This window comes from Poecilia reticulata, chromosome 6 (assembly GCF_904066995.2).
Source record: "Poecilia reticulata chromosome 6, P_reticulata-male-v2, whole genome shotgun sequence".
NCBI lineage: Eukaryota > Metazoa > Chordata > Actinopteri > Cyprinodontiformes > Poeciliidae > Poecilia > Poecilia reticulata.
The window spans coordinates 4046494-4071640 of NC_088835.1; the positions used below are offsets into that span (position 1 = coordinate 4046494).

At 38.1% G+C, this 25147-nt stretch overlaps 1 protein-coding gene and 1 long non-coding RNA gene across 8 annotated transcripts in view; one reads left to right on the top strand and one right to left on the bottom strand.

Annotated features, from left to right (window-relative positions):
- The window catches only part of LOC145551906 (uncharacterized), a 133509-nt gene extending 123482 nt beyond the window's left edge, over positions 1–10027 (top strand). The window contains exons 3-4 of the long non-coding RNA XR_014087776.1: positions 9077–9170; positions 9271–10027. This is a non-coding gene — a long non-coding RNA (uncharacterized LOC145551906). The remainder of the gene's footprint in view (positions 1–9076; positions 9171–9270) is intronic.
- cadps2 (Ca++-dependent secretion activator 2) overlaps positions 1–23984 on the bottom strand; it is a 280025-nt gene extending 256041 nt beyond the window's left edge. For 4 of the 7 annotated variants that reach the window (XM_081607679.1, XM_081607678.1, XM_081607677.1 and 1 more), the window contains exons 1-3: positions 23366–23982; positions 10899–11012; positions 3319–3651 (exon numbers count right to left, since the gene is read on the bottom strand). In XM_081607679.1, coding sequence (XP_081463805.1) covers positions 3319–3651; positions 10899–11012; positions 23366–23704 — 786 coding nt within the window. In that variant the 5' untranslated portion in view covers positions 23705–23982. Of the gene's footprint in view, positions 1–3318; positions 3652–10898; positions 11013–23365 lie in introns of all 7 variants that reach the window. The other 3 variants (XM_081607676.1, XM_081607675.1, XM_008410955.3) reach the window with 3 other exon arrangements.
- Between the last annotated feature and the right edge of the window lie 1163 nt (positions 23985–25147).

The following is a 25147-nucleotide window of genomic DNA, read 5'->3' on the forward strand; positions in this document are numbered from 1 at the left end:
ACTGCTCTACACACTAACAGTTTCAGTGACTAAAAGGACAAGTCACGGACAAAGAATAAAAGAAAAAAATTCTGGACACGTTAGGATGAAACAGCTAAGGTGCAAAAACATATTTTAATTATCTTATTTTTTAATGTTTGCCTTTTTTTAACTGTATGTTTATTGATTGCTTTTCATTTATTAATCACATATAGAACACAGAACAGAACAACTGTCGATAAGAGAAATTACTTACATTCTGACAAAGATGAACAGTTACAGGATGAAACAGCATCAGGACACTTTAGTCAAGTGTCCAGATTTTTTGAGCAGCATTTAGAGTGACAAAGGATAAGAGACCCGATTCAGTTATTGTTCTCTAGAAAATAGTCCATTTGCTCCATCTCTTTTTGTAAAGGTCCGGTTGCAGTCTCAGCATGAACGTTAACCTTTCCATTTTGTGAGCTTCTTCCAAAAGTTCCAGCCAGTCCTTTAGCATTGGTGGGTCAGGTTGAAGCCATTTCCAAGTGATAATTTTTTTTGGCTGTAGCACTGAAGTATTTGTCACTCATGTTCAGACCCTCAGGAACGGCTCCAAGCAGCAATAACATGGTGGGTTGTTGGAATTTAAGACTCAAAATTGACTCAATATTTCCCAAAACATCCTTCCAATAAGTCTTGATCTGTATGCAGGACCAGAGAATATGGGAGTGATTTGTCCCTTGTCCCCGCATCCCCTCCAGCATTTAGATGCATTGGGGTTTCTATAAAACTGATGCTTTGGTGTTCTAAAAAAAAGTAACAAATGTTTCCGACTGAACTCACGCCAATAGTTTGAGGAGGAGGTTGAAGCAGTGGATTCACACATATTGTCCCACTGATCTTGAGATATTTCAGTATTCAACCCTTTTTCCCATCTTTTCCTAACATAATCTGTTGACTTTGCTTTGGATCTCAACAATCCCTGATAAAAGTATGGAAATGGTGATTTTGCCAGACTTGGAGTAAGCTTGTGAAACCAATTGAATTATCTCGTTGGACTCTGAGATACAGTCTTTCAATATGTTTGAAAAAATATATTGTCTAAATTGCAAATATCTAAAGAAGTCCCCTTTTTCTAAATCATATTTTTGAAAGCTTGGTAGTGTATTTTTGTCCAGTGTCCTGCACTGTGCAGTTATTTGTTTCTGTGACCAGTTTTTAAAACTGGAGTCTAATTGGTTGGGGGTGAAATCTGAGTGAAAGGCAGCCCATCTGAGAACTCGTATCTGGTTACCCAAGTTTAATTCCTTAACTACTTCAAACCAGGTCAAAAGGGTAAACGACACTAGGGGATCAAAATTTTCTTGGCATGCTGCTACAAGTTTCTGATCCCCAATTATTTCCTCCTCTCCATCCCCATCTTATGTTCATTCCTTCGCTTGCCCCACCACCCAGAGCGACATTTCCCGTATTCTCAAACCCAAAGCTGGACAGGTATGGGGCAAGGTAAGAGTTCATCTATTAAACTCACTGAATACATAAACTAAAAGCTGGAGTATAGATATTTTTTATAAGCGTATTTGTGAGCCTGCCACTTTATTATTAAATTGAATATAATTTCTGATGTTAGTATAACTTTTCTTCAGGTCAACTTAGAAAGTGAGCTATTATTGTTACAGGTTAATTTTCTAAACTACAACAAAACTGTTAGGAAAGCTCAAATATGAAAAATTGGACTGATAATGATATCCAATAGTAACCAGATTTACGGTATACCAGATTTACCAATATTTTATTTTATTTTTTTATCCGATTACTCGATTAATTGTAAGAATAATCGATAGATTACTCGATTGCTAAAATATTAGTTTACAACAGACCTATTTCACACCCTCAGCGCAAAACTGCAGCTCTGCAGCGACTTTGACCCGCTGCATCACTTCTCTCTTTATTGCTGTCAGTTCTTCAGGGAGATGAGCTACTTAAAGCTCTGCTAAACCACAGTCATTCCGCTGCAAAACTTAACATATGTGTTCTTAGTGCTGCTCATGATTAAACTCAATCACTCTCCTCTAGACTGAGCAGCTCTCTGATAGACAAAATGTACGTGGGCCACAGCTGAATTATATGAAAAATGCTGTTTGGGGTTTACCATAAGATAATCATGAGCCAGCCAACAAATATAGTCAGCTGTCAATCAGATCGACACAGCTCAGTGAAACTTGTACTACCACTGAAGTGAGTAGGGATAACAGAACAGCCATGCAGAGAGTTGGGGTAATTCATAACAATATGAATCTGGCCAGGCGGACAGAGGCAGACCCGGTTAAAGGAGCTCTAGTGGAGAGTGAACTAAAAGAGTTTGTTTAATCTAATTGAAAAGCCACCATTTTAAAAAATGCTGCAAACATTTGATACCCAGTACAGTGTAATAAGTTTAACATTTTTCACCAAAATAGTAAATAGCAGTTGGCTGCTTCTTCTGCCTGAGCCAAATGATTAATACATTTTAAAGGGCAAGTTTACTTAGAGACTATGAAATCCATTTTATTTATTTATGGTTTGTTTATGTAGTTTGGATATTTAAATTGTCTTCCAGTTTCAGAGTTAAATAATCTCTAGGAATTAATTTATTGACCTTTGAGAAAGTGTACTAAAATTATTGCTGTTCGGATGTTTGACCTTGTGAAGAGATCCTGGGACTGGAGTCCTTCTGCATGGAGTTTGCCTGACTCCGTGTGTGGGTTCTCTTCAAATAATTCAGCTTCCTCTCACAGTCTACAAATATGACTATTAAGTTGGTTGGTCTTAGGCGTGAGTGTCTTCATGCAGACAGTCATATCCTATCAAGTCAAATCATTGTACCAAATTATGAAGTCATTAGAAGGGCTCTGTAGAGTTTGACTGCATGATGAGGAGCTAATTCAACCATTTGTTTCAGGTGTTTTGGATGAGAAACAATTGAAATTTACAAGTCAGGATAATACACATTAGGGAAGCACTGATATGTACATTTGGGACAATATCTACTAATATACACCTGTTATGGCCAATAACCAATATTTAAAGATGTTAACACACCATGGGAAAATGACCACATCACTGATATTGTTTATGTGCTTCTAACACCCGTCAATCCTGAGCTGGTTCACCATCACTGTCAGATGACCAAACAAACACCACATGACCAACCTCCTGCACACCCCCTTCCAGAAACCAAACAGCAACAAAAATTGGTTGTTAATATTAGCCCAGTTTTACTTCTGGGACAATTACTGACATGTTAAAAAATATCAGCTGATAAATATGTTAAAGCATCCCTAAGGTGAGGTCATCTGCTGACAAAAATCCACTAACCTGACAGGCATTGTATAGCAGCTGATGCTCAAACTTGCAGATGCCCAGTATCTGCTGGAACATTTCATACAGCTGCTCTTTACTGAGGATGAGCTCTGAAACAGCACTCAGGTGTGCTCGCTGTGGTTGGCGCCGCATGTCTTCCTCCCCACGGTAGATGGTATCATACTTGGTAATCCAGGAGCTCAGCACAGTCTCTTTACTCAAGCCATCGATCTCCGGAAGGCTGCGCACCCGGCGCTCAATGTTTTTCTTAAAAACCTCACGAAAGTCATTGGCTGAGCACCCACCGCTTTGAACCATTCGGGAAACTCTCTCACTCTTCAGAAAACCCTGTTTAGAGAAAGAAGGAACATACTTACTCATATAGTCCACTGAAATATCTTCAACGTGTCAACACTTTCAAAGGAGAAAAAGGGAAATTGTTTAAGTTTAAATGTAGTTTGGCTTGTTTGCGGCCAAATAAGTCCCAGCCATACCTAGGTCATTTTGGTAAGACTGAAAGAACATCAGTAAAAATAGGTCAAGTTAATTCATTACCAACATTTCCATAGGTCTTTAAGCTATCAATGAGCCAACTTACTCCCACAGTGCCTTTCAGATACTGTGGGAGCCAGTATCTGAAACTTGTGTTAGGTTGTGGGGCCAACCTAACACAAGTTATAACGGCCAGACCTCCGGTTTAAAAAGAAGCTGAAGTTTGTCACATATGAGGTATGTATATTATTAACTTTACATTTTCTTTGAGAAAATAGCATCGACTATCTTCTCTTTCTTTGTAATGTTAGCTATGAGCACTTCAAGCCAATCATACCTTGCTGTTAATTAATGTTCGCTAAAGTTATAAAACTCCATTACTGCAACATTAGCCCTTAATATTAAACATATTTTAAAGGCAGACAAATAGATTAAAATTGGAAGGAAAAAACCCTCCAATTAAAAGCTAATGTGTTAGTCAAAGTTATCCTTTATGTGCATTATTTAGCAACTTGGTTGACGCGACAGTGCTTGTGTTCTTTGCTTTGGCAACTTTAGCCACATGAAGACCCATGTTAGCCTAGGAAACGTGGGGGGGACAAAGTTGGCTAATGAAGACATGCTACCAGTGTGGAGGATGATAATGAGAACCAGCCACCAGAGAAAGAAGTTCCTGTTTGACCAAAGAGAAAGAAGCAGATGAAATATTCCAAGAAAATTAGATAAGTCATTTTGTGTTAATATTTTCACCATGTGAAGTGGAGTGGGACAGCCAGGTAAGTGCGGAAGGGAGGGCAGGAATCAACATTCACCAGTTAAGTTAACAAGTTGCATTTTAGACAGCTGATTGTTGTCAGATGTAAAACTGGTGTTTAATCTATTTATTTATTAATAAACTTATTAAGCCATAAGCCAGAGTGTCTGGTTGGAAATAATTTCAAAAGCTCATTAATAACAGGCTGTATGATTTTCTGGAAAAACAAATATTTGATCAGAATAATTTTGTTCAGCTCCAATCATTATGCTACTTGTATTAAGAAATAATTGTATTGCACTTTATAACAACCAGTCACTTTAGTAGTCCCATGTTTTCCACTTCACTTGAGGTAAGACTTAACATTAATGACTATGTTAATATAGCACTTGACAATGTAATGACTCTTAAAGACATTTTCATAACTGTTGCTTCTTGTTTCACTTTACTTGAGGTAAGAGATATTAATGACACTGTAATAACACTTAATGACACCTTCATAATTGGTGCTACTTGTTCCACTCGATGCAAGAATAATTATTAATGTCTCCAATATTAAATCATTTGACAGTGTAATAAAACTTAATAAAATTTTTATTGTTGGTCCTACTTGTTCTGTTTTATTTCAGGTAGGGGAAATGTTAATTACTTTTTTGTTAAAACTTTTGACAGTGCAATAACACTTAATGACATTATTATGACCAATATTATGACATGTGATGATTCTTGGTTAATGTAAAGTTGTCAAAGATATTTTTGAATAATGTCAACTTTGTATTAAAAGTGTCATGATTTTCCAAATGACACTTTATGACAACAGTCATAAATATTCATGAATACTTATGTGCATGACAGGTGTTATGTAATGTTTATGACAGAGTCACGTCAATCTTGTTCACACTCCATCAAATAAAGTGTTACCATAAAATATTTAAGGTTCTCTTTACCAGAAGAAAATTGTCTGAAAATACTTTTCTTAACACAAAGTTTATACCATGCAATTCCAACAGAAATCCAAACAAATAGGCCCATAAACTGTCATGTCTGGTACAGGGGTCTGAAAACTTTAAAATCCCAAGAGCTATTCTTGCTCTATGCCCAGCAAAGTAAATTTTGGAGATGCACGGCTTGATCTTTAAAAAAAAAGCTAAGGTGGCCTTTACAACTGTCCATCCAGAGACAGTGACAAAAAATAAATAAAATACACTTAATCCAAACAAGTTAGCGAACATGAGCTGCCTAGAACGAAACAGTCCCAACCCTCCAAAGAGCTTCAACCTTAACTCCACCTCCCAGGTTCCAACAGACTCCTGCCAACTGTGGCTTTCCACCCTGTGGGGAGCACAAACTTCACTACCACACAAATGCATTTCAGTCTGTGGCCTGCATCAGGGTCTTTCTACCTCTTGATGATCTCATTCTGACATTCACAAATTCATGAAAGCTAAAACAATAAAAAATTTAATGAAAACAGCTTTAAAGCACAACTGTTTGGACAAAGGCTGAAGCTCTTAGTCTATTGTATCTAATAATCTTCAGATTAGCCCTAAGACTGCTGTCCTCCCTCAGCCTGCTTTCTGATTTCTATATGTTCTTTTCCATTCTGTAGAGCATCACAAATGCCAGCCATTATTACTTATAAAGTGATCGACAGGAGACTTCCTCCCTCCCTGCTGCTCAAATTAATTGAGGTCTTAAACGTCACTAAATTATTTACACAGGAGGAGAAGCCAGACATTAGAGACACACAAACAGAGTGTCTGTAGGCTGTCATTTGTCTGTTGAAGAATAAATCCAACTAAAACAATGAGACCAAATGGAAAGAAAGATGGAAAACAAAACCAAGAAAAAACACTTGTTTCAATTTGTCTTATTACAGCTTCTTCACATGTGAACCATGAACACATTTGGCAGATCTGAATTTGAAACCACTTAAGTTTTTTCATATTTTAACAGTACATTGTAAAGCAGGTAATAAAACAGTTACATCAGACCTGTACTGGATAACAATCATACAGCCTTACAGAAGTAATAAAGCACCTGACCTTGATACATCCCCAAAGCAGAGGTACAGGTGGGAGTGTAAAAAATAAACGTCCAAAGAATTAAGAAACAAAAAACCCAGGAATGTGTAATGAATTCTTTATATTGTTTAAAAAAAAGTAAGCAGAAGTATCGTGATTTGAAAGGGGGAGAACTTAAAAGACAAATGTGAGAATAAACATCCAGGGTTCCTAGTAAAAGATCTTCCAGCACCAAACAACCTGACACTGGACCTCCTTTCTTCAAATACAAAGCCCCACTCAGCTACAGCTGGAACTCAAAGAAGGAACCATCAACCAGTTCTCAACAACACATGCTTCAAAAAAAGTATGGAGAAGTCACCCTGCAACAAGTAACAACATCCACACCAAGCACACATTTTCATGCTAACTGACTGCTAACACCAACTCCCATCAACCCACCAAAAAGCTGCAACACACATGCTGCCCAATTAGTCAAGAGACCGAGATCAGCTCCACGCCAAGCTTTAAACTCTGCTCATCAAGAAGCAGAGTGGAACCAGCCGTGCCTTCTTAAACTGCAGGAGCTCAGCAGCAACCTGAAATCGGGAAACATGCATGCAGCAAACCAGTGCATGTAACAGTCTCCCCTGTCCCTGCTGAAGAAAAGCAGGCCCAAACCATGATGCTGCCAGCACCATATTTGACAGTAGAAATGGTGTGTTCAGGGTGATGAGCTGTGCTGCTTTTATGCCAAACATATCGATCTGGATTGTGGCCAAAAAGTTACATTTTGGTTTCATCTGACTAGAGCTCCTTCTTCCACATGTTTGCTGCGTCTCCCAGGTGGCTTGTGGCAAACTTTAAATGAGACTTTTTATGGATATTTCTGAGAAATGGCTTTCTTCTTGCCACTCTTCTATAAAGGCCTGATTTGTCCAGTGTACGACTGATTGTTGTCCTATGGACAGACTCTCCTACCTCAGCTGTAGATCTCTGCAGTTCATCCACAGTGATTATGGGCCTCTTGGCTGTATCTCTAATCAGTCTTCTCCTTGTTCCAGATAAAAGTTTACAGGGACAGCCGGGTCTTGGTAGATTTGCAGTGTTCCGATACTCCTTCCCTTTCAATATGATCGCTTGCTCGGTGCTCCTTGAGATGTTTAAAGCTTGGAAAATCTTTTTGTATCCAAATCCGGCTTTAAACTTCTCCAACAGTATCTGAGACCTGTCTGATGTGTTCCTTGGTCTTCATGATTCTCTCTGTGCTTTAAACACAACCCTGAGACTATCATGGAGCAGGTGCATTTATACGGGGACTTAATTACACGCAGGAGGATTCTACTTATCATCAGTCACTTAGGACAACATTGGATCATTTAGAGATCCTCACTGAACTTCTGGAGTGAGTTTGCTGGACTGAAAGTAAAGGGGCCAAATAATATTACATGTCCCACTTTGCAGTTTATTTGTTAAAAAATTTAAAATATCCAATAAATTTAGTTCCACCTCATGACTGTATCCCATTTGTTTTTTTTAATATTATTATTCACAAAATAAATATTTTTTTTAGATCTTTATGATTTTTAGATCTTTGTTTGAAGCCTGAAAAGCGGCAAAAAGTTGAAAAGTTCAAGTGGGCCAAATACCTTTGCAAGGCACTGTATGTATATACATATACTTGCACACATACATTACATACATACATACATATTACTTGAACGTATATATTATTTTGAGATGCTGTCTCAAAATAATGAGAATTTATTTTTTGTTGGGTTTTTTTGTTTTGTTTTACCAGAGTGGCGGAAATGGGCTTCTGTACTTTTTGCTATTGCAGCATTTCTCCCCCTTGCTCCTTTTTCCTGCCATTGCAGCATTTTATTTATGATTGCAGCTTTTTGTGTTTGTAGCATTTTATTTGTGGTTGTGCCCCTTTTTGTTTGCATTTGATTTGTTCACTGAAGGTTTTTGCTTTCATTTTCCGTGATTGCAGGAAATTTTTTATTTGCAGTGCTTTTCTGTTGCATTTGTTTGCTTTTTGTTTTTTTTACATGTGTTTGCAGCTTGAGGTTATGAAGTTCATCCTCCTGCTGCTTTTTGTTTTTAAAAGGGTAAATTTAGGTTTGCCTCGACTTTTATAAACTAATTCCTCTTCTATGCATCATTTCTTTGTATTACTGTTGGTACAGATATCAGCTGGACACTGTGCTTTGCCTGCTAGTAGTTTAAATTAATTTCAGCTGCACTTTCAAGATTATCCAGATTTTAACATGCATTTTCTAAGTAGTAAATATTTCAGTTCACTCTTTACTCAGTAACTTCAGTGATGTTACACCTCTGAAACATTTTTCGCAGTTTCTTTGTGATACCAGAACTATTTGACTTAAACATTTAATTTCCTGATATTATCAATTTATTTTCAAGCAAAACTCTCAAAAAGAGCTGAGGATTTATTAGTTTTGATTACATTGTGCAGCTAAATATGAAAGTTTATTAGTTTTTTTTGTTTTTAATTTTTCAGGTTAGCATCGTAACACCTCATGATGTGTTTCTGAGTCATGATCGTTGTGCTGATTACCTTTCCATTGGATCCAAGCACCTGGACCAGCTGACCGGTACGGCGTCCATCAGTCCACGGTCTGCCGGATCATCACAACGTGGACCAACTTTTTATTTACTTGGTTAAACTATGATCTTGAAAAAATCTACCTGCAGACTTTGTTGGCTACCCTGACACTGCAGTCATCCTGGACGGGGCTGAGCCGGACTTCCTCTCCTCCAGAGTGACGAGTTTTCATCACCAGTAAAGGCAAAACAAGTCTGATGTCCGATTAGCTGCTAGGAAGCATATTATAGTTCATTTTGCTATCCTGTTTGTACCTACAATAAAATTGAATCTACATTTCACAAACCTTTTTTCCCCTTTTCTCAGTGTTTATGTTATATCAAGTATTTGCAAGTAGATCAAGAATTCAAGCGAGATGTTAAAATGCAACACAACCAGCAAATAAATGTGAATATTAAGGAATATGCAGTTAGTCATATAATTTAATATACTGAATAAGGCTGGATGATACAAATTTTTTTTTCATACCAGATTTGATTTTAATCGATTTCTCTCGTCCTCAATTTCTATAATAAAATCACAGAAAATACTTTCAAAAAGTGCCTTTATTTCAATCATCTGTTCTGTGAGTTGTATAAGGGAGCATTAAGGTCAGGATACAAGATTTTTTATTTGCAAGAATGCAGTCATCGTTACAGCAGAATAAAGATGAAATTTTATAACAATGTCTTAAAATGACAAGAAGTCGTTTTAATGAGAAATAAAGATTCAGATCTGATGTAACCAGCTCAGTCCATGTGGTTCTGACATTTGTCAGTAATCAAGAGGATGTACATTTCCACCTCACCTGACCAGGTAAGCATTAAGGTAAAAATAAAAAAATACTGTATAAACAAATACTGTATACAAAATGGAAAAAGAGCAACTGATAGAAATACTTTATATAAAGAAAAGCAAAAACATTAATGGCAGGAGAAAAGTTGTTAACATTATCTCAGCCAATCTCTCCCTCCAGGAAGCCATCAAACAGAACTGTCCAACTCCAACTATATCCATCCATCCATTTTCTTTCACCCTTGTCCCTCAGTGGGTCAGGAGGGTTGCTGGTGCCCATGTCCAGCTAACGTTCCGGGCGAGAGGCGGGGTCACCCTGGACAGGTCGCCAGTCTGTCACAGGGCAACTTGAAAGTAACTTTTCAACAAAATCTATGAGTTTGTTGAAAAGTCAATTTCTTAATATTGATTTTAAAAAGTACTAGTTCTACTGGTTGATTATTTCACTTAAAACATTTTTCCAATGTTATAAGTGAAATAACCTGCCAGTGGAACTTGAAGTGAATATACTTTTTACAGTTTGTTAGTTCCATCAAAAATGTGATATTTTTGTTATAAGCAACAGTGATATAAGGAGGAAATTTTAAAAGATGTTCTACTTGTATCACTTTATTACTTTGCTCTTTATTTACTAACACGTTTGACTAGAACTGACTGACTGGAAACAACTGATTGACAACTCAGGAGAAAAGGCCACGATCTGAATATATTTGGTAAATAAGAACACTTCAGCATATTAACAGTCCTAAATGTCGAAGTTTCTTTTTCACAAATGTTTAGTAAGTTAGCAAGTAAGTACGAAGTACGAACCCATTCTAATTTATTGAACAGGTCCATGGTTAAGACAAGAATCAAGGTGGTTGATGAGAATCACTTTCTTTGACCAAAACACATTTGTTTCTGAAATACAGGCATCATTTACATGAAGCTTGTGTCCCCTCACCTCATAGTAGCTTCTCACAGCATTGCAGAAAGCTTCATCAGCAATAATCTGAGTCTCTCCATTGAGGAAGGCCAGGAAGTGCTCCTTCACTGTCTGCAGCTGCTGCTTGTTGACCTTACAGAGATAGCAGTGGGTTCAAAATTAAAACAGTGAGACTAAATTAGAAGTAAATGCCTGGAAAAATGAGTTCCATATAGACATGGGGTATACAAGAATATTCTACGGAAAATGGTAAAAACAAAGACATAACATTAACATTATTTTTATAATCAGATTGTGATGTTACCATTGTATTAACATGTTTTAGTGAGGATAAAAGCTAACTGTGGTAACATCACCTGAACTTGTGATCTTTACATCAAATATTAATACGTCTAAGATTCATAGTCTGAACAAGCAACACAAGGGATTGAACACTCGGGAAGCAAATTAAAAACATTTAATTTGCATTTTAATTTCAAACCTCAACACACATTAAATAGTTTCAACCCTGTTCCTGTGCCCATTGAGTGTGGCTCATCTGACAGAAAGTGACACAAACACTACTTTTGCCTTTTCTGTGATAAAGTTTGAGCTGGAAGCACAAACTTTTATGCGAGTCATCTTTACATTTAGTGGTAGTGTCTTCTCAATTTATTTAGTCAAACTTGAATTTACATAGCACTGGTATTCTAGAGAACTTGGTTCTGCCACGCAACATGTAGTACATCTTAAACTTGGGTTGGATGATATTGCTGAAAAACGTATGTCAATATTGATCTGTATTTATTGTTTCTTTGTTTTAAATATCTGAAATACTACCAATTATCTTATCCACAGTTTCTTCTCAATTTCTCCCTTCACTCCACACCATTTATTATTTTTAAGCAGTTACTCGACAGGTTTTCCCTAGATTGCCAATGAGTGAGTGAGTTAATTGATGCCACCTTTGAGTAGCAGTGTGATGTTTTTACACAAGATTGTAAAACAGGCAGTTTTACAATTTGTTTAACAATTTATAAAATGGGCAGAAAATTACATGGGCACTGGCAGCTTTTTACTTGAAAAAGAACAAATCCACTGAATAACAGCAGGTAACTTCTGGTTTAGATATTTTGATTTTAGATATTTTGGATTTTAGATATTTTGATTTTATTTTGCATTTAATGTACTGCTGTGATTGTAATTGGGAATCACAAATACAATTATGATTCCCAATTGCTCAACATCTTTAATGTTGAGCAAATTTGATTATTAGATCAGAGGGGCCAAACCAGTTCAGCATTCACAACCAAATTCAGCTCATCACTGTAAAGAGCCACACAGCAATTTCAAGATTAGCTTTATACCACATTGCTTGCTGAAACTTTTTTTAATCCCTACAAACTTACTGGGACATCTGACAGTGTTTTTAGGTTTGGTTTGTATTGTTAAAGTTACTCAAAGTAACTGAGTAACTTTAGGTCCATGGCCTATAATATACTGGGTCTTCCCCAGTATATTATAGGCCTGGCAGCCGCCATGCTTTGCTAGCCCCAGAACCAAGCCAAGCCTTTCTTGTTCATGTTTTTCGGGAAATAATTAAAAAATGCTTCTATTTTTTTTAAAGTCGGATTGCAAGCGTCTCTGTTGCTCTTAGCGTTTCACTGGCAGAGCAGATTTATTCCTAAAAGATATGTCTATAGAAACAAAGTTTATGGTTTATGCATGTAAAGCCGGACCAATCACATCACTGACACCTTTGCACTTTGCCTCGCGCGCTACAGCAGCTGGATGTCTTAAGTTTACCTCAGCGCGGATCGCGCACACCTCCTTTCACTCAAACTGGACACAGACTGACCTGTATGGATATTTACATCAACCCCCTGTGAGGAATTATGATTCTTTCCAGAGTTTTTGACCAAGGTAGGAGTTTAAACCCCACCGCGTTAGTAGCTCTGGTTGCGCAGCTCTACGTGAACCGCAGGAATAACTTGTAGTGGCGCTTTCAGAGATGTGTTGAGCGAGTAGTGAGAATGATTTATATTTGTGGACAAAGAATTGTGTGTGGCTTTTCCATCTCAACACACTGCCCAGCATTTGGCTCTGTGTCTGTCTTCCCTGTAAAGTTTATGTATGTGGTCACAGTTGGTCGGAGCATTAGTGGTTAACGAACCAGCCCTAACCTCATCATGCAGGTTCAGCCCGGTGAGGAGCTTTCGCACTCGCCTCGTAGTCATGCATCATGCTGGTTTTATATTATTTCATTATTATTTTTAGTATTATTTTTACGGTTACGAAGCATCAAATCGTATCAAATGCTTTGTCCACTCAGTCAGACAGAGTTAGTGGACGTGGAGATCTGAGAAACTCGTCCCAAAAACTGGACCAACCAAAATAGTTTTTCTGTCCCCTTGTTAAAAACTCAACAGACACTGAATGGAAGGAGCTACTAAAGTCACATTAGCAGCATTAAATTTCCCATTTATTGCACATCTCTGCGCAGTGCAGAGGATTTAACTCATCGTGCAGGGCCGGTCCAAGGCTGTATGAGGCCTGCAGCAGAATTTGACTTCGGGGCCCCTCTTGCTGCTAAAAACATCAGCATCTCTAACAGCTTCTGTGTTGGATTTAGTAAAATCTGGGAGGAGGGGAGTAGTTTAATTGGCCAAAAGCAGTAAGTTATAATCGTAATTTACTCATTTGTATTTGTGGAAAAACAGAGTTCAAACTCTCAGATTAAACTCACAGCATCAGATTATAGCTGTGGTAACAAAATAATTTAACTATGAATATTGTTCCTTGAACTTTTACAAAGTAAACTTGCCAGATTGTTAAAATCTGACATATAAATGTTAAATAATTTAAAATATTTGAATTTATGCATACTGAAACCACTAAATCAAATTTAGCAGCATTGATAATCTCAATAAACAAATGTTAAAAGATTAGCATTTATGGGGCCCTGTAGCCCTAGCGGTCCTTATGGAGCCACCAACTTAATTTGGATTAAATAGAAGCGCAAATAATTGATATCAATTTTAATTGTATTTTTTTTATTTGTTTTTAAGACTAGTTGTGGGTTTAAATAGCATTTCACTGGCAATGTCTTCCTATTAGAAGACATACTACATTACAAATCTCCAGTAATGCTCACCTATCAGGAAAACATCATCAGGCATTAAGAAGTCAGGAAATATGCAGAAGGTAGCCAGAGACTAGCATGTCTCTGCTCATAGACATAATGTAAGGATAGACACCTCATGGACCGCTCTCGCCTATTGTCGCTGATGAGATTTAGGGCGGCCATCTTGGAGCGCCCTAAACCACATAACCACCTGGTTATGTGTTTAGCAGCACAATGACGTATCAGCGCATTTAATCGATCAAAACACGCTTTTTTGTTACTGGAAATCATATTCAAACATCTATCAAAGCTACATTTATAAATAATTGTATTTTTTAAGTATGCTTTTAATACATGGTTCAGCATATTTAAATATGCTTAGTGGCTATAACAGTAGAATAGGAATGGAATATTCTGATATTGATGTATGATGAGCATATTACAAAAGCACACAGCCGTTCATAATTTATTTAATCAATTATTTAGTAATATGAATACATATTTATATAACTATACAAACAAAAATAAATAATGATTAATACTGAATAATATATATTGGATACATGTTTATATATATGCATGTATATACATACCAGTGACGTGCGGTGAGGTTCATAACTGGTGAGGCACCGACTTAATTATAATCGGATTTACAAATCTAGACCCCTGCAAGTTATTATTTACATAAGGAAATTATGCGCATGCGTACAACGCTGGAGGGCAAAAAGACTATTCTTTAACATGCTTAGCCGCACCGCCACTACAGAATAATTCCATTATCTCAATCAAACTTAAACGTGTAGATATTATTAATTTCGTGCCGTGCTAAACAGCAAAGGGAGAAACCGTTAAAGTACAACTCAAAACCATGTCTTTCTTGCTCTCTGCATCAGCGCAGCTACTGTATGGCTAGATCGCTGTTACCGTCTCTTACTCTGCAGTTGTGGAGTCACAATGTCTGGGTTCATGAGCGCCCCCAGCGATGAGGCACGAGAACTGCCTGCCTCACCTCGAATTTGTTCTCTGCTGTTCTGATCGCTCCTTAGCACATGAAACACGTTACACACACAGTTGGTGACAATAAAAACACAGTACATTAAATACATAAGCTAAATTATGGAAAATCTGTTCTTACATTAAATGTTTTTAACCATTTTATTGGCGACGTACAGACAGGAGGAGCATGCTCTCATAAAGTGGCAACCAGTACAGTTAGCGAGAGGTTGAGCAATCACAGGTGAGGCTCAGCTCGCTGCTGCCTCACCGGCTTCGCTTCTGAGCATTTGAATGGGAAAATGCAAAAATTCAGCGATTTTGAAGAAAAGCAACATCAGATTTGGTTAAATTAAATGAAAAATAGGCACTTTATAGTACAAACCACAGGGTGAAAATATCTTTATAAATGATTTTATTATTATATATTATTTTTCCATGATGACAGGTGAGGCTCTGCCTCACCTTCCTCCCCTGACCGCACGTCATTGATGCATACATGTATATAGATATATGTATATGTTTTTCAGCTGATGAGTTCTAGCTTCAGAGTGATTCAGCAGCTGAGATTGAGTCCAAAATCCTATGTGAGATTCATCCGTGCTGCAGTGAATCCGTCTCTCTTTATAGATATCTCCCACTTCTTCCTCACATTGTGTCTTTAGGAAACCTTCAAAAGAAAAACGGAAGATTTGGGAGCCATCTTAATTTTGACGGAGTGAAAGAATTGCATATAAATAATAGTCTTTACCACCTGTGCAAACTTTGCTGGTGAATGTTATAACACATAATATAAGTTTTGTAATATGTGTTATATTGTTTCATTTCTAATATAGGCTCTTGTGTCAGATAATCTAAGTCAACATTAGAGAATAATAATTTTTTTTAGATTTACGGAATCTCAGTTAGCCTTCATAGCGGCTGAACCCCATTTTACACCAAGCACTGTAGCTAATATTAGCTGGTATCTCGCTGGTGGACATAAATACAGTAAAGTAATATTCTAATCACAAAATATACACAATAATATGTCCATCTTACTTGTGAAATGTTGTCTGTGGAGCCCTCACATCAATAGTCCATCAATCAGAACAACAATATCCCTCAGTGTTGAGGCATCTTCTGTTGTTTTGGTTGAGCAAAGTAGGAGGGATGACCGCTCCAAGATGGCCGCTGTATTTCCTACGCCGGAGCAGCCAATATATTATGTCTATGGTTTCTGTTCTGCAGCAGCTCTGAAACTCTGAAGCCTGGGAGTTCCCCTAGTAACTGCAGTTGTCGCACCTCGCTCTTAGAGGGACACTACCCATAAAGTAAAAAACAATACAGAAAAGCAAATAACAGAACAAGCAAATAAAATACAGCTGCGTTACACTAACACTAAGCTAACAGGCAGTCAGGAAAAACAGTGGAATAACTCCAGAGGTCGCATTAACAGAATATTTTCTGTATTTGACAGGGTTTTTTTTTTTTGTTTTCTTTTTATAAAACGAAGGGAAAATTTGAAGCCGGTCCGTCATTTGACAGGCTATAATTAACACCCCTGACTGGTGCACATGGGCAGACATTATAGACTTTATGCAAAGAGTTCATCGTAGAGGCAATTAAAATCAACCAATAAAAAATATCCTTTCTGAATATCATCTCATTCAGTGTCCATTTAGTTCATGGACACTGAACTAGATGTGTCTAGTTCGGCCACCGATTATAATCGTCCCATTTCCGTGAAAAAGTGTATGATCGGTGATCGCCGATCACAGTCTCTTGATCGGCGACCGTGATCGGCTGATCAAGAGACCGGCCGATCACGGTCGGTCTCTTGATCGACCTATCACGATCACTGTGACCGCCGTTCACCGTGATCGCAGATCACGTTCTCTTGTTGCCTACCACCAAAACCAATCACTTGCATCTCACTTCACAGCCTGTGTGTGCAGCTGATCTCCTCATTCCTTCACACTGCGCAGCAACAAATCCTAAGCGATGTGGCGAGGAACTATAACGCTGAGAGTGAACGGAGATGTTTGCGTGGTCCGCCAAAAAAATACCTCGGGGGTGAAGCACGCCAAAATGCATCAACATGACGAATCTAATACAACGTTGAAAAAAAACAAACACTTGAGTTTGGCTACATCAAGGCTCACTGCAGACATCCGGAGCAATCAAATAGCAGGTAAAGCAGCGCACAACTACCAACATTCACCTGGAAGACCATAGCGGTCTGAAAGCTAAACAAAATTACAAAATTACCCGAAAAATAACACCGGGTTATTTTGTACACCGAATAATTACACCGATCTAGCAGTTTAAGATGCTGGTTCTGCTCCCGCTGTTGGACCGTTGCTACACGCTACTGGTAGTAATATTTCACAGACTGAGCCATTTCAGCTCCACTCGCAGTGAACCCTCACACCGAACATCTGCTTAAATCTGCAGCAGGTAACTTAAACAAAATAAGATTTTACATATGTATTAAAACTTTCGCAATGCAATAACATAAGATTAGAGGTGTGCCGATCGATCGGCCACCGATCATAATCGGCCGATTTCCGTGAAAAAGTGTATGATCGGTGATCGCCGATCACGGTCTCTTGTTGCCGATCACACAAACTGATCACCTGCATCTTATTTCGCAGCCTGCCTGCAGCTGGTTTCCTCTTTCCTAAACACTGCGCAAGCGCGCAGCATCAAATCCTAAGCGATGTCGTGTGGAACTATAAAGCACTGAGTGAATGGGGAAGTTTGCGTGTTGCGGTGGGTGGAAAATTACCTCGGGGTCGGGGGTTGAAGCATGTCAAAATGCATCAACACGACGAATCTAATATGGCATAAAAACAATGCCATACTTGATGGAGTTTGGCTACACCGAGGCTCACTGCAGTAAAAAAAAAGATCGCAGTATGGAGCGATCAGATAGCAGGTAAAGCAGCGCTGTTGGGTGTGATTTTTTTTTGCGGCAACATTTCGGCCTCAAGATTTTTGAAAAAAAAAAAGTATTAATGTTTTAAGTTTTAAATATTTTGTTACAACACTGACATGTTTAACAATAAGAAATGAATAATGGGCAAACTCAGGATTGGATAAATTAATAATTACATGTGGGGGTTTTTCACCATTGTCTCTGAATGTGTTCCACCCTGTTATGAACATTTACATATAGACCACAAATAGTTAAACATTAAAATTTTGAAAAATAATGAATTTTTCTTAAAAAGAGTGTGTCCCTTTTACTATACATTTAATTCTTGAAATTGTAACACATCATGAAGTTACAAATCATTTATGACTGTATTATAAAGAAAAAACTGTTTTTTTTTACTCATTATTACTGACAGCATTGAAAATGTTGGTAATTTTAAAAACCCATACAAATATTTGCATTTATTGGACTTCAATTCCCAACATGGCACAGAAAAATTCACAGTACTTAATGTTTCTGTAACAATATTTAATAAAAACATGTGTGGAATGGAACATAACATGGTGGATTGTCCCATAATTCTAAAATCTGACGATTTTCATTATTAGTTGCAGGATTGGCTCTTTCAAGTTAAAGTACAGGTAGAGTATTTGTCTTGGTTCCATTTGGTAAAAACAGGTGCCATCCCTGTAGTTGATTTTCCCATGACAGGAACTCATTGTTCCCTTCACAGGAGTCAATGGGGGTAACTAGCGAAATGAAAACAGACAAATGGCAAAGACATCTGATAATACCTCAGACTACTCTGCAACTCTATTCCATCATCTGAAATTTTTTTATTTGACTTAAAATTATTACTTTTCACCCTAATTTCTATCTTATTTGGTTCATGAACATAACAGGGTGGAAATTTCTAACTAATCTACCTGTAGCTCTTTATGTGGTGAACATTTAGCTAGTTAACCTTCAACAGAATAACAAAACTTTAATGACTAAATCTAATATGTTTTTTAAATTCTACTGAATAAACATTTTTCACAATCTATCCTAACAGGGTGGAACTTTAAGCTTTACTCATACAGGTTTAACATATTTAAGCTAAGAAAAAGTACAGAGATGGGGACAGTTGAAGTTACTTTGTTTTCCATGGTTGAATTCACATCAAAACCAATTGATGTCACTGGTTTTTATGGAATTTTAGACTTTTTAAAGGCAAAAAGGAAACATCATAACAGGGTGGAAAGTTAGTACTGGGACATGTATAATATGAAGAAAATATCAAATGAGAAAATAGTTTCAACAGATTCAATTGCATATTAAAATAAGGTTTAGTTCAGTCAATCAACTCGCTGAAGAAAAACAAACATATATTTTATAGTTTAAACTTCATGAGGAAGTCTATTATTCTGCACTGGGGACACAATGAAATTGAACGTGTCAGTCACCAAAAAGGTGTATAAAGAACAAAATAATCTTTAAAAGGCATTTCCTTTATCTTTGAATAATGGCAAACATCTAAATGTATAATTAAAATACTTTGTTGTAAATATTTGGCACATTTTACAAAAAATTATTGTAAGCCAAACATGGGGACATGGAATGTTGCCGCAAAAAAAGAATCACACAGCCACAAACACTCACCCGGATTAGCATGACGGTCAGAAAGCTAAACAAATAACCCGCAAAATTATTTAGGTCTTCAAGCTGCAATGTAAGACGCTGGTTCTGCTCTCGCTGTTGAACCGCTGCTACGCTACAGGTAGTAATATTTCACAGACGGAGCGCCGCTTCTGCTCCACCTGGTAGTGACTCTCACACCGAACCTCTGTTTAAAGCTGCAGCATCTAACTTTACAAAAATAAATTTTACATACTATTAAAAGCTTTCGCTGTCCTAACATGAGACAGATAATCTCTAAAAAAAATAATCAATCTCCTCCCTGTTCTGCATAATTACTCCGCTCAGTCAGAAACAGCCAATCAGAACTAGCCGTAATCAGCTAGCCGCCATGCTATCAGGAAGTTTTCATTCAGTAACTCAGGATTGTTTATTGTAATGGATCCTGTATTTGCCTTTGAATGTTAATCAAGATCATCTTGATTAGGTCAAGAGAGCCAGAGATGGAGCTTTCCAAGTAGAAAATGTCACTTCCTCCTCTGAGGGGGCGGGGCTTATGACGTCAGATTATAATGAGATAGGATCGTCAGGCATCCAGCCAGGATCCCTCATGCCAAGTTTTTTGCCAATTGAGCTCTTCATGTGAAAGTTATAGCGTTTTGTTTGGCAAGTACACCAAGTTCGCCGCTCTGCCACGCCCCCTGAACATATACGAAAAACCAATTATTTTTATCACTTTTAAGGCCCCATGCCTTAACTGCATGCTGACCAAGAATAAAGCCAATAGGTAGAAGTCTCAAGGAGGAGTTCGTCAAAGTTTGACGTGAGTAAAAATGAAAAATGGCCAAAATCTGACCTTTGACCCAAAATGGCTGCCTCCTTGTCCACTTTAGAGGGTACCTCCAAGAGACTTTTTCTCTTGATTTGGGGGGACTACCTACGTACCGAGTTTCAGATTTCTACGACCTACAGTTTCTCCCAACTCACTTTAGGGGGCGTTTAGAGCAGTTTGGCCATGTAGTTTTGCAATGCCACTGGAATTCAAAAACTTTCCTCGGTGGACAATTTTGGGTCATGTTTGGCGAGTTTTTGAATATGTTAAAGGTCCCAAAAGGCTGCGTAAAGTGGCGGCAAAATAAATAAAAAAAGAAGAAATCCTGCAATTACAATATGCCTTCGCCAGCGATTCGCTGCTTGGGCCCAATAAACCCTGCTTCATGAGATTAAGAAGGCATAGGCATTAGTCTGTCTATGTACATAAGCACTGGATTCCAGATAGAGAATTTATCCCTAGATTACCTTAGTGTATGCTTAAACCCGTTTAAATATTCTGTCAGTCTAAGACTGCATCGAGATGTGCTTCTCCAACTCCAGAAATCTGAATTCTACAGCGATCTGCTGTACAAGTCAATGCAGACAACATTAATCAACTAACAGTTCAGTCAGCTACTACATAGTGAAGCAGTAGTGAAGTCCCTAACCTCTATTACTCCCATGTTTAGTAGTAAACTTATTGGAGGATAATATGGTTTGTAATGGATAGTAAGCTATTTAAAATAAATTGTCTAAATTATTTAAATTTGTAGACTATTTATTGTAAATTATTTAAAGTGAATTTTCTAAATTAAGAATGCTGCAGATTGTTTATGAATGTTTGTCTGTTTTGATTAGCACTGTTGGTGGTAAGTATTTTGTTTTGTTTAATTGTATTTGCACTTTGTAATGTTTGGGGTTCCTCACGGGCTGCCGTAGCTAAATGAGGGCAGGCCCTATAAAAGCTGGCAAAATCATTGTACCAATGAATGACTTGAACAACTGTCAAAAGATATGTTTGGCAAATCAATGCTTAGTGTTCCCCGGTGAAAGCAGCGAAGTACGTTTCATTTTGTTGTTTGTGTTGTAAGTTTATGTTTTGTATTCTAAAGTTTGTATACGTTTTAGTTTTCACGGTGACTGAGGTGGGTGTGGTGTATGGAGAGCCATTTAATTTTGGCTGAAATGGCTCTCCATAACTGATGATCTGCATCAAAGAAAATAAACAGAACCTTGAAAATCACCCATCGAGACTGCGCAAACTACTTCAAGTTCTGGGGAGCTGCTACAGTGAAAACTCCAGCCTTCCGTTTGTCGCCTTCCATTGACGGCGAGTGTTGTGGAAAAAAATTGCTTTAACAAGAGTCTGGATGAGAAGAAATAAGAAATTTATTAAAACCTTGCAAGGTGAGAACAGAAATGCAGAGTCAAGGGAGTCTGTCAAGTCTGTTCTGACCAACAGTGGATCTGGCTTCCTTTTATAGGTTCTGGTCAGAGAAGAGAGAATTGATTGGACAATAAGTGTGAATCTCAGATTGTGATGTACCAACAAATCTGTGGAGCCCAACCCCGATGGCCTGGCCATTTGTCTATTGTTAAGGAAAGGAGGTTGTTACTTAATGTATGAAATGCAGTCTCAGTTCTGGGTTGAGGAAGTATCACCCCGATTGTCTCCTGGATCACAGACATTCTGTGCTGTTGCGTCACACTGTGGAAGTCTATAAGAGAGCAGGAGGCCAATTTTATGATAAAATCATGCAGACACAATGATCTCATCAGACACAATCTAAAGTACAAGAGGGGTGAGGAGCACGTTATAAAATTTTCCATTACAGTGAGAAAGTTTGGATCGGACATCAGCTGAGATTTGACGCTGCATTGGAGTCAACGCCACACCATGAGGAGCCGTCTTCGCGGTGGATCCAAGTTTGCATTGGCAGAAACTGAATCCAACAGATGACGACCACTGGCGCGGTGAGAAATAGACTGATCAAACAACGCAGAAATAACTTGGAGATGATGTCACCTGACTGATATTGGTGTTTATGAAACTAAATGAGTTTAAGGCCTTTGTCTGGTCAGATTATATGCCGTATTACTTAAAGGTAACTGGTTTAAAAAATTATGCTGAAAAGGACTAATTAAAAAAAATTATTAGAATGGTGGTTTTGTAACCAAGTATCTTTGAATGTGTGTTTAATTTCACTGTAAGGCTTTAGGTCATTGTAAAGAGTTAACATGTTACTGCCATGTGAAAAAGAACTTTCTGCTTAAGATGTGTACAATAACACAGGTCATGGTGGAACCTGACTCAAGCTGATGATTGGAGTAAAAAGAAGTAGAAACCCTTAGCAACATACTCTGTTGCTCTGACTGATCACTAAAGAATATCTTATCTTATTATAAAAACAATACAAAATGTCAAAAAGTATGATTACTGCTGAATAGACAGTCCACGCAAAGTACAAGAGACCAAAGCACCAAGGCTGACATCCACAGTACCATCTTGTCTACAAATAAAATGAATTTATACCAGTACTGCGATATTTATATTATTATCCATTTCCCTTCTAATAGCATTGTAGGAAACAGGAAAATACGTTTTCAGAATGCTGAAGGTTTGTCACGGTAAAAACTTATCATATATTTGGGTTAAGATCTTGTCACAAATACATACATGACTGGTTCCAAATGTGGTTTGGCTCATCTGTCTACATTCTACTTTCTGAATGGAGTTTGCATGAACTGCCAAACTGAAGCAATTTAATGACTCCTGGTGTTGCTCAGTTCAGTAGATGATCAGTATATTCCTAACTTAATGTGTTGTAGAAAAGAATGAAATTATTTGTTCTTCAGTCATTTGAGGTTGAGACTATGCTTAACTGTTCTGAGCATCATTTTCATTTCAAACCATGTAAAATTAGTAAAATTATGATGTTTCAGCTAAAGAGTCCGCTTTGTTTGGTTGAGACTTCTCTAATAGAAATTCCCAGCACAGAGAAGCTAAAGCTACTTGACCAGCATACTGTCCAGTCTCACCTTCTGCTGTCTTCGGGTCATGTCGGTGGGCTGCTTGGCGTTGAACGGATAGGAAATACACCGCAGAACAAACACATAGATCTGCAGTTTAGTTCTCCTCTCCTTTTCCTCCTTCTGAAGGCGCTCTGGCTCCTTCTTTTCCTCACCGTCACCTCCAGAGGGACAGTCTTTTGCACCTCCACCGGGGGGTTCGGCAGGCTGCAGCTGCTGGCCGCCCGCCCGCCCACTGTCTCCCTGTTTCTCTGCCTCTGAAACGGCGGACGGTTTCCTCGGAGGCTCTCTGGTAACTTCTGTGTCGGACTCCCCGCCCGTGTCTTCACTAGAGGACGGATCCAGCATGGTGGCAGGTGTTAAAACTCAGACAGACTAATTACACGGCAAAGTCCTGGTTACGCTTTAGTTTGTTTTAGTTGACGTGGCGCTACCGCCAGCATATCTACTGTCAGCGCCGTTTTCCTGCTGGAACAAGTGCTGCGTTTGAAGTCACGACCCGAACTAAATGCTGTTTCTGACGGCGACGTCAGGCGGAGTTTTCCGGGTAAACGTCGCCACGTGAGCTTCGTTCCTTCACGTACAGAAAATGTGTTGGTATGGCTGCGACCGAGAGCTATGCGTACAGGTGAGCAACCTGTGGCTGCAAACAGAGATAGATTGAAACAGAGCGAAGAGGTGTCACTCTGGGTTTTTTTTAAATGCACCAAATGTTTTCACAATTCATAGTTCTGTATGCTCAATATATGATTTAAAATTCAATCCATCCATTTATTATCTTACACGATTACCTCGGGAATCCCAAGGCGAGTGGCAGGGTCACCCTGGACAGGTCGAGTTAAGATTCTATTGTCCTATTTAGAAATAACAGTAACAAAATCGAAATGAAGCTGCGCGCTTAGTTGTTGGAGAGCCTTCTCAGTTTTTTTTAACTCCAATGTCTAATGATAACGAGCAATGTCACCATGGTAACTCATAATTTCTATTTACTGGTTTCCACTGTGTAAGCTCTCTACACTATTTTCCAATTAAATCTTGTTAATATGTTTTAAAAAGCCTTACATTTCAACCAGGGGCGCAACTACATACTTTCCAAGGTGTATGCGAATATGTCATCGGCGCCCCTCCCCCCTTCTCTCCAGAACCCTCAAGCTTCCAGGCTTCTGACAGAAGACCCGAGCTCAGAGGATGAGAGACCACCCGCGGAGGATGAGAATGGAATATATGTGTTATATGTATATGTACATATCAGGTCAGTGCAGAGGCCACTACAGGGCCAGGTGCTCAACAACAAAAAAGTGCCCATCTAACCGCATTCTAGGACAGAATATTAACAAAGCCTCTCAGCTTTCAGAGTTTAATAAATCAGAGCTGGTGGTCTAGCTCTGATTTACATATTTTGTCTTTACATAATTACACTATTAAAAATATAAACAAGGGCACAATGCAACTTTTAGTGTACAGTAATCTATAAAAAGATCTGCCTGTTTGCTGCAGTGGAGATGAAGACGGTCCATTCAGGAAAGCAGAGCTGCAGCAAACTTTAATGTGGAACTGCAGAAAAAAGAAAAAAGAAAAATGTAATTGCTAATACATGCCACCACGAAAAAAGCCTACTGAGTTTTACTTAAAAAAACTTTAAAAAATGTAAATCACACATTTTTGACTCATGAAGTGGATTTTCTTTTTTGCAAAACAAACTTATTTGTGCTTGTCAGAAATCTTGTCTTGCTATTCTAAGTTTTTGTTTGTGACTCAAAGTTTTGCTTGTGATTCTCACATGATATCGTG